The 10492-nt window shown below is 34.7% G+C and overlaps 1 protein-coding gene across 2 annotated transcripts in view; it reads left to right on the plus strand.

The window, feature by feature from the left end:
• CD163 (CD163 molecule) overlaps window positions 1-10492 on the plus strand; it is a 43018-nt gene that overhangs the window by 23861 nt on the left and 8665 nt on the right. For both annotated transcript variants that reach the window (XM_012809375.2, XM_012809376.2), the window contains 2 exons: window positions 365-460; window positions 1738-1791. In XM_012809375.2, coding sequence (XP_012664829.1) covers window positions 365-460; window positions 1738-1760 — 119 coding nt within the window. In that variant the 3' untranslated portion in view covers window positions 1761-1791. The remainder of the gene's footprint in view (window positions 1-364; window positions 461-1737; window positions 1792-10492) is intronic.

The following is a 10492-nucleotide window of genomic DNA, read 5'->3' on the forward strand; positions in this document are numbered from 1 at the left end:
TTTTTAAATAGTTGAGATGAAAGATAAAAAGGACTATAACTTTAGTGAGAATGGAGGGGAGAGAAGTGATCTTTAGAGAGTTTTAGAAAATCTTCTGGTGAGTTATAGAAGACTGCTAGCTCTCTTGGAGAGAGAAAGTTGAGTTGTTAAACAAGAGCAATCGGGAAGGTTTAGCATTGTGCCTATCCCTTATAAGTATGTGGCAATTTAAGGGAAAAGCTTGGTAGTCGAATGTGATGGAAACAACAGAATGGATAAAAACTGGGTATATTTGATGTTTGCCCTACGGGGAAAAAAGCATACAGAAAGAAGGGGAAGTTTTACCATGGTCTACTGGTCCCTAATCTAAGATCCCTGTTGCCAGTTTCCTCAAGAGGAGATAATTGTGTCCACCAAATTCAATACCGGGAGATGAATTCTTGCCAGAATGCAGATGATCTGGACATGCTGAATTCCTCAGGTCTGTGAATTCTTTGAGGGTCTATAGCCTGGGGATTCAGACCAGTAGCTACAGTTAAGGCTTAGACATTCTACTTTGGTTAATAGTGAAAATATACATATATATATAAATTCTATAAAAACATGTAATAGGAAGCTTATGATGCATATCAAAGGGAAAGTGGAAGAAATAAACTAAAAATTACTCTTTGAGAACATAAAAATTACAGTCACAAGGAAACATCTAGCTTGAGAGGCCTAAGATTATTTCCGACAGAGGTACACAGAGAATAATGAAGCAGAATATTATGACTTGCATGCCATTTTATTAAAACAGAAGTTAATCTTTTAAAAGATTGCCATAAGTAATAGTTTAACTTTTCTTTTTTCTTTAAATACATTTTTGTGTATATTAAAAGTACACAACATGATGTTATAGAACACAACTAAAGTGAAGCAAATTAACCTATCAGTCATCTCACATACTTACCCATTTTTTTTTCTTTTTATGGCAAGAGCAGCTAAAATCAACTCACTTGAACCCCATGTACAATACAATTTTATAATCTCTCATCCTCATGAACCCCATGTAGAACACAATTTTATAATCTCTCATCCTCATGTTGTACATTAGATTTCTAGATTTGTTCATCCTACGTATTTGCTAATTTGTGTCTTCTGACAAACATCTCTTTCACAGTTTTTTCCATTCCCACTTTCCTCTCTTGAGTTTAGTATTTGTTATATTTGTTCTAAACTTCTAAGAGCTTAAAATTTTCATTTCTTTATCTCATGAAAAGCCATCACTATCTGTAGTACTAAACTTTCTCTTTGTCCTTGAATTTCCATTTAAGGCAATGCACCAATCCTGTCTCTAGGTGACGTCACTCTACTGGGTTGGAAGAAATATCCTAACACTCGTTGTCCTTATTCCCTGTCTCCTTTAACTGTAGAAAAGAGCCTGTCTCACTTTTTCCATCCAAAGGATTTGATATTTGCTGCTGTGTCAGGAAACATATTTAAGGTATAGGCAACATATACTGCTACTATGTCAGGAAACATATAAGGGACAGGAAAGAATTTCTGTGCTTTTTAAAATCACACATGCTTGTCCTCCTAATGGCAATTGTAGACAGGGCTTAAAGATGCTGAAAGAGTTTCTTAGGTCCTTGAGGGGAGGTCTGATTTATTTCCCAGTGATTATTTTCTTCCTTTAAGAAAATTATAATGAGTGAGATGATTTTAATGCTAATGGACTAATTTCCCTGTCTAAATCTCTTTCTTTTTGGAATGAAAAAGGGGGCTATTCTGAGGCATACTGAAAAAGAAAATGGGAGTTTATAACCTGGTGAGGTGAGTGAGAGAATTTATTCATCATTGTTCAAAACAATATATCCTTTTGAAGACTGAGAACTCCTTTGGCATTGGAAAGAAAGAATGTATCTACACATATTTTAATATGTTTATTTACATATTTTTATAGATGCATATGTATGTATTTGGAATATATAACAGCTTATTATAGATATGGCTCTTGTCCTTCTCTTAATTGTGTATACATGGTAAGCAATAATAATGGTATTAATATATCCATGGAGCTAAGGAGAAATTGGGTAAATATAAATAAATCTTTTGAAGATACTACAGCTATAATATATATTTAAAAAAAAAAAGAAGACATACTTTTATACTTCTACAGTTGCATAACACAGTATGGTAAAGATTAGATAAGTTGGTACAGGAAAACAGAAAGTTTGCCTAAGAAAGTAAGGAAAGATTGTAAGAAGATGTGCCATTCAAGTTGACTGAAAGACCATTTCAAAGATAAAACACAATGTGTTTAAACTAGAGGCATAGAAGAGAACCATACCTTTAACAGTAAGAAGTTTTTATTCAAAAATACATATGGAATATACTTATGGTGACAAGTGGTGTCTTGAGTACTGAAGATACAAAGTTAAAAGATCTACTGGCAAACACATGATTGTTTAATGAAAGATCTCATAGTCTATTTGTGGAAGTATGGGGAGGCTATGTGGAGAGAAGAGGAGTGCTAAGAATCTAAGCTGAAAAAAAGCTACATAAAACCATGTGATAAATGGTTTTATGTTCTATATGTTCATATTTTATTTTATGCACCATTCAAAAGGTGGTGGGCTTTGGGAGATTCAGATGAGGAAAGACATAATCAGACTGGCACTTCCTAATTTGCTTTCCTGAAGAAAGTATAAAAAAAGAAAAAAATTGAGAATTAGAAAGTTTGTTCCAGCTATATGTCAGAAGAAAAAATAGTAAAATAAGTTAGTTAATACGTTTTCCTTTTTTTTTGTTCTTAACAACTTGAGGATGACTATACATTCAAAAATTGTGTGTAGAAAAAGTATGATTTTTGTAGAAATATTATGTGTAATGAATGACAAACAACACTCTCTGACAAAGGCTAAAAGTTGAAACTCTTAAAATTATATAAAATGTAAAATGTTAATATCGCTAAAATACAAAGAGTTAATATTATATACTATACATATACACATGGAGTTCTTATAAATTGTATATAGCACAAAAATATGTAAATGTAAATTTTATATGTGTATATATATCATCCAGTGGATAATTGAGAAAAGCTATGAAAAGATAATGCAAAATTAATTTCAAATGACAAATAGACATTTTATTTATTTCATATTTCAAAATGTTAAAGGGCTACAAGTGCTTTTGGTATGAAAATAGCTTTATAATGCTTAAGCCAGGCTATTAGTATGCCCATCCCCCAAATAGTGTTCATTGTAGCAATTAGCTTGGTTTTTACCCCTCCCATCCTGCCCTTTTCCCCCTTCTTGGTTTCCAATGACTTTTACTTCTCTCTGTACCAAAATATGCCCATTGATTAGTTCCAAATTGTCAGTGAAGACATGTGGTATGTTTTTCCATTCCTGAGAAACTTCACTAAAGATAATGGTTTCCAGTTCCATCCAAACTGCTAGAAAATACATTAACCCATCCCTTTTTATGGCTGAGTACTACTCCATTGTGTATTTTACATACACAATGAGAGGTTGCTGGACTTATCAATTCCAAGAGTCATTTAGTGGAGTCTTTGAGATTTTCTAGATAAAAGATTATACATATGTATCAGTGAAAAGTGGTAGTTTGACCTCCTCTTTCCTGTTTGTATGCCCTTTATTTCTTTCTCTTGCCAGATTGCTTTGTCATTATGTTGAATAGAAGTGGTAACAGTGGTACCCTTGTCTTGTTTCAGATCTTGGTTGAAAAATCCTTTCAATCCTTTCCTTTTTTCCATGAACTGTGATTTTGGCCATAGGTTTGTCATATATGGCTTTTATAATTTTGAGCTATGTTCCTTCTATGCCTAGGTTGTTGAGGGTTTTTTTTTTTTAATTGTAAAAGGGTGTTGAATGTAAAAATAGATGCTTTCTTTGCATCTATTGAGATGATTGACTGGACTTTGCTTTTGCTTCTGTTTATGAGATGAATCACATTTATTGATTTATGTATGTTGAACCGTCCTTGTATCCCTGGGATGAAGCCCACTGGTCATAGTAGATTATCTTTTTGATATTAACATTTTATTGAGGACTTTGTATCTATATTCATAAGGCATATTGCCGGTAGTTTTCTTTTCTTGTTGTGTCCTTTCCTGGCTTTGGTATCAAGGTAATACTGGCTTTACAGAATAAGTTGAGGAGGATTCTCTCCTTGATGTTATGGAACAACTTGTGTAGTATGGGTACAAGCTCTTTGCAGATCTAGCAGAATTCAGCTGTGAATCCATATGGTCCAAAACTTTCTTTTGGCTGGAGCGGGGTTTGAACCCATAACCTCCGGCATATGGGGCCAGCACCCTACTCCTTTGAGCAATAGGTGCTGCCCCAAATCTTTCTTTAGGTGGGAGATTTTTTTTTTTTTTTTTTACTAAAATCTACTAAAAAGTAGTTTCGATCTCACTGCTTATTACTAGTAGATCTGTTTAGGAATTCTATTTCTTCCCAATTGAGGCTTGAAAGGTTGCATGTTTCTAGTAATTTGTCTATTTCATGTATGTTTTCTGGTTTGTGTACAAAGAGATTTTTGTAGTATTCATTGATGATATTCTGTATTTCTATGATATCACTTGTAATATCCCCTTTTTAATTTCTGAATGAGCTCATTTGGGTCTTTTATTCTTTTAATCCTTGTTAATTTGGCAAGAGGTTTATCAATTTTGTTTATCTTTTCTTTTTTTCCTGTGCTTTTTAATTATTTATTATTATTATTATTTTTATTGTTTGGGGTTCATTGAAGGTATAAATAATTAGGTTACACTGATTGCATTTGTTAAAGTCCTTCTTATAATTGTGTCCCACCCACCAAGAGGTGTACCATACACTGTGTTCCCCCAGCCCCTTCCCACCTTCCTTCTTCCCACTTGCTTATTTCCCTACCCCCCCCGCCCTTGTATTAGCTCATCTACTGCCTTCATATTAGAATTGAGTACATTGGATTCTTGCTTCTCCATTCTTGTGATGCTTTACTAAGAAGAATATGTTCCACCTCCATCCAGGTTAGTACAAAAGATGTAAAGTCTCCATCTTTTTTAGTGGCTGAATGGTATTCCATGATATATATATATACACCACAGCTTGTTAATCTATTCCTGTGTTGGTGGGCATTTAGATTGTTTCCACAATTTGGCAATTGTAAATTCAGCTGTGATAAATAGTCTAGTACAAGTAAAGAAATAAAAAAACCCTCAACAACCTAGGTATAGAAGGAACATATCTCAAAAATCCTTATGATAAAAGGGTTTTTTTTTTCTTCTGGGAGATGCCCAGTAATGGGATTGCAGGGTGAAAGGGGAGGTCTAATTTGAGTTCTTTGAGGATCCTCTATCCTTCCTTCCAAAAAGGTTGTATTAGTTTGCAGTCCCACCAGCAGTGTAAAAGTATTCCCTTCTCTCCACATCCATGCCAGCATCTGCAGTTTTGAGATTTTGTGACATGGGCCATTCTCACTAGGGTTACGTGATCTCTCAAGGTGATTTTGATTTGCAGTCCTCTGATGATTAGGGGCAATGAACATTTTTTCATATGTTTGTTAGCCATTATCTGTCTTCTTCAGAGAAGTTTCTATTCATGTCTCTTGGCTAGTGATATATGGGATTGCTGGGTCTCTTTTTGTTGATTAATTTCAGTTCTTGGTAGATCCTAGTTATTAAGCTTTTGTCCAATTCATAATATGAAATATCTTTTCCCATTCTGAAGGTTGTCTGTTTACTTTGGTTGTTGTTTCTTTAGCTGTACAGAAGCTTTTCAGTTTAATTAATTTTCTTCTTCGTTTTTTTTTTTGAGACAGAGTCTCAAGCTATCCCCCTGGGTAGAGTGCTGTGGCATCACAGCTCACAGCAACCTCCAACTCCTGGGCTCAAGTGAGTCTTCTGCCTCAGCCTCCCAAGTAGTTGGGACTACAGGCGCCTGCCACAGGACCTGGCTATTTTTTGGTTGCAGCCGTCATTGTTGTTTTGGGGGGCCCAGGCTGGATTTGAACCCGCCACCTTAGGTGTATGTGGCTGGTGCCTTAGCCCTTGAGACACAGGTGCTGGGCCAGTTTAATTAATTTTCATTTTCATTTGTTTATTTTTGTTGTTGCAGTTATCACAGAAGACTTCTTCATAAAGTCTTTCTCCAGGCTGATATCTTCAAGTGTTTTCCCCACACTTTCTTTGAGGATTTTTATTGTTTCATGTCTTAGATTTAAATCTTTTATCCATCATGAATCAAATTTTTTAAGTGGTAAGAGAGAGGTCCAGTTTCAGTCTTTTACATGTGGTTATCCATTTCTCCCAACACCATTCATTGAATAGGGATTCTTTTTCCCAGTGTATGTTCTTGTTTGGATTATCAAAGATCAGGTGGCTATAGTACGTTAGTTTCATCTTATGGTTTTCTATTCAATTCCAAATGTCTATGTCTCCAGTTTTTGTGCCAATACCATGCTGTTTTGATCAATATGGCATTGTAGTATAGCTGAAAGTCTGGTAGGGTGATACTCCTGGCTTCATTTTTAGTACTAAGAATTGCCTTGGAGATACGGAATTTCTTTTGGTTCCATACAAAAGGAAAATTATTTTTTCCAAATCTTGAAGGTATGATGATGGCATTTTAATGAAGATTGCATTGAGTCTGTAGATTGCTTTGGGTAGTATAGACATTTTCACAATGTTTATTCTTCCCAGTCATGACTGTGGTATGTTCTTTCACTTGTTAATATCTTCTGCTATTTCCTTTCTTAGAGCTGAGTAATTTTTTTTTGTGGAAGTCCTTAACCTCTTTCGTTATGTATATTCCTAGATATTTCTTTTCTTTCTTTCTTTTCTTTTTTTTTTTTTTTGAAGCTACTGTGAAGGGAATTTTGTCCTTGATTCCTTGAATCATGGGTGCATGATTAGCTTCTCATCTTGGCCATTATTTGCATATACAAAGGCTACTGATTTGTGGATATTGATTTTATATTTTGAGACATTCCTGTATTTTTTGATCCCTTCCAGCAGTCTTGTGGTTGAGTCTTTGGGGTTCTCTAAGTATAAGATCACATGGTCAGCACAGAGGGAGAGTATGACCTCTTATGCCCCATTTAGATGCCCTTTTTATTTCTTTCTCTAGCCTGATTGTATGGCCTAGAACTTCCAGCACCATGTTGAATAGTAGTGGCAATAGAGGACAACTTTATCTGGTTCCAATTCTAAGTGAAAAAGCTTTCAGTTTTACTCCATTAAGTATCATATTAGCTGTGGGTTTGTTATAGATGGCTTCAATCAGATTCAGAAATGTGCCACCTATGTCTATATTCCTAAGTGTTAGAAAACAACTTATACTGAACGCTTTTTCTGCATCTATTGAGAGGATTATATGGTCTTTCTTTTTGCTTTTGTTGATATGGTGAATTACGTTTATGGACTTGCATTGTTAAACCAGCCTTGTATCCCTGGGATGAAACCTACTTGACTACTACTAGTTTTGGGGAATAATTTCTACAGTGTGGGTATAACTTCTTTGAAGGTTTGGTTGAATTCTGGTGTGGAGCCATCTGTAACCAGGGCATTTTTTGTTAGGAGTTTTTTATTGTTTCTTTGATCTCAGTTCTTGAAACCAATCTCTTCCAGAAATCTATTTCTTCTTGATTAAGTCTAGGGAGAGGTTGTGATTCGGTATTGATTTATTTCCTCCACATTGTCATATTTCTGGACATAGAGTTTCTTATAGTACTCAGAGATGATCTCTTGTATCTCTGTAGCATCTGTTATTTCCCCTTTGTCATTTCTGATTGAAGTTACTAGATATTTTACTTTTCTCTTTCTAGTTAATCTAGTCAAAAATTTATCAAGTTTCTTTATTTTTTTGAAAAACCAACATTTTCTTTCATTGATTTTCTGAATGATTCTTTTGTTTTCAGTTTCATTAATTCCTAATTTAATTTTGGTTATTTCTTTTCTTCTGCTGGGTTTGGGATTAGATTGCTCTTCTTTTTCCAATTCTATAACATGGTTCATGAGTTTATTGATGCACTCTCTTTCTGTTTGTCAAATATATGCATCTAATGTGATAAATTTCCCTCTCAAGACTGCTTTTGCTATATGCCATAGTTTTTGGTAACTTGTGTCATCATTGTTATTATATTTAAGGAATTTAATGATTTTTCTCTTTTATCTCTTGCTGAACCCAACTATCAGTCAGCAAAAGGTTGTTTAATTTCCAAGTTTTTGTGTGGGGAATGAACATTTTTGTTGGAGTTGAGTTCTACTTTTATTGCCTTGTGGTCTGAGAAGATACAAAGTATAATTTCTATTCTTTTAATTTTCCTGATGATTGATTTGTATCCTAGGATGTGATTGATTTTGGAGTACAACCGTGGACAAGAACATTGTATATTCCTTAGCTTTGGGATGATCTGTTCTGTATATGTCTATTAATCCCATTTGTTCCCATTTAAGTCCTTTATATCTTTGTTTATTTTCTGTTTAGAGGATCTGTCCAGTTCTGTCAGATGGGTGTTAAAGTCCCTGACTATTACGGTGTTATGGCATATCATATTGCTGAGACCAGTCAAAGTCTGTTTCATAAATCTGGGAGCATTTAAGTTGGGTGCATAAATACTTAAAATTGAAATGTCTTCTTGTTGTTTTGTTCCTTTGAACAGTGTAAAGTGTCCATATTTCCCCTTTATTAACTTTAGTTGCTTTAAATCTGCTTGTATCTGAAAATAAGATTGCAACACCTTCTTTCTTCTGATTTCCATTTGCTTGAAATACTGTTTTCCATCCCTTAACCCTGAGTCTTGATTTGTCCTTCTGGGCTAGTTGTGTCTCCTAGAGACAACATATGGATGGCTTATGGTTTTTTATCCAATCAGCCAGCCTGTCCTTCTTCAGTGGTGAATTCAGTCCATTGACATTTATTGAAAGAATTAATAAGTGTGGTGGAGTTCTATTCATCTTATTTTGTGAATGTCTGTTGTATAGTTTTATACTTTGTGTCATTGTAGAAGCTAAGTTTTGACTTTTAGCTACTGAGTGTTTACTTTGCTGGTGGTCCACTGTATTGATCAGTGTTGAGAAAAGGTCTGAGTATTTCTTGTAGAGCTGGTCTTGTGGTGAATTTCATCAGTGCTTGTATATCTGCCGAATATTTGATTTCTCCATCAATTTTGAAGCTTAGTTTAGTGGGATACAGAATTCTGGGCTGAAAATTATTTTAAGAAAGTTGAAGGTAGATGACCATTTTCTTCTGGCTTGGAAGGTTTCTGTTGAAAAGTCTACTGTTATCCTAATTGTTCTGCCTCTGTATGTCAGTAGGTGCTTACTTCTGGCTGCTTGCAGATTTTTTTTTTTCATCTTGACTTTGGACTGGTTCATTACAATTTTTCTTGGAGAGGCTCTATTTGAGTTGAGATGATTCAGGGTTCAATATTCATCTAAACAGTGTGTGTCAGTATTTTTAATAAAACTTGGGAAGTTTTCATTTATGATAGTCTCCCGTAGGGGTTCTATTTTTATGGGACAATCTTCATCCCTTTCAGGAATTCCTATTATTCATGTTTGAATGCTTCATGGAGTCTTGTAGTTCTCTAAGTGACACTTCTGCATTCTCTCTCTTCTTTTTGGCCTCTTTAACTATTTGGGTTAACTTGAAAACTTTATCCTCCAGCTCTGAGGTTCTTTCTTCTTCATGATCTAACCTATTTTTGATATTTTATACTGCATATTTACAGTCTCTGATTGTCTCCTTCATTTCCTTAAGCTGCTCCGTATTCTTTCTATATTCTAAACTGTCTCATCCAACTTTTGGTTCTGTCTTTTCCATTTTCTCATTCATTCCTTTTATCATCTTTATCATCTATATTTTAAATTCCCTTTCTTTCAAGTTCATTAATTTTTTATAGGTGAAGGCTTCTGTAATTGCTCCCTTGTGCTCCCTTGGGGGGAATTCCTCTGTTTTGGTTTGTCATGTTGCCCAAATTTTTCTGTTTCTTCCTTCTCATGTGTTCGTTTTCCTTGTTCACCTCCTTGCTCTCCTTTTTCCTTTTCCCTGCCTCCTTTGCTTCCAACAGAAGTCCTTGCTCTTTTATTTTAATATTTTTATTAAATCATAGCTGCATAGATTAATGCAATCATGGGTACAGTGTGCTGGTTTTATATAAAATTTGAAATATTTTCATCAAACTGGTTAATGTAGCCTTCGTGGCATTTTTTTAGTTATTGTGTTAAGACATTTATATTCTAAATTTTAAAAAATTCACATGTACCCTTATAAGATGAACCATAGGCATGATACCAACAATCACCCTCCCTCCACCCATCCTTCCCCCTCCCCTCCCCTCCCTCTCCCCTTTTGCAATATTGTTGATCTATAGTTGGGTTATAGCTTTCATATGAGCTTTTCAATTAGTTTCATAGCAGGGCTGAGTATACTGGATACTTTTTCTTCCATTCTTGAGATACTTTGCTAAGAAGAATATTTTCCAGCTCCATCCATGTAAACATGAAGGAGGTAAAGTCTGC

This window comes from Otolemur garnettii, unplaced genomic scaffold, assembly GCF_000181295.1.
Source record: "Otolemur garnettii isolate 467f Iridium unplaced genomic scaffold, OtoGar3 scaffold00104, whole genome shotgun sequence".
Taxonomy (NCBI): domain Eukaryota; kingdom Metazoa; phylum Chordata; class Mammalia; order Primates; family Galagidae; genus Otolemur; species Otolemur garnettii.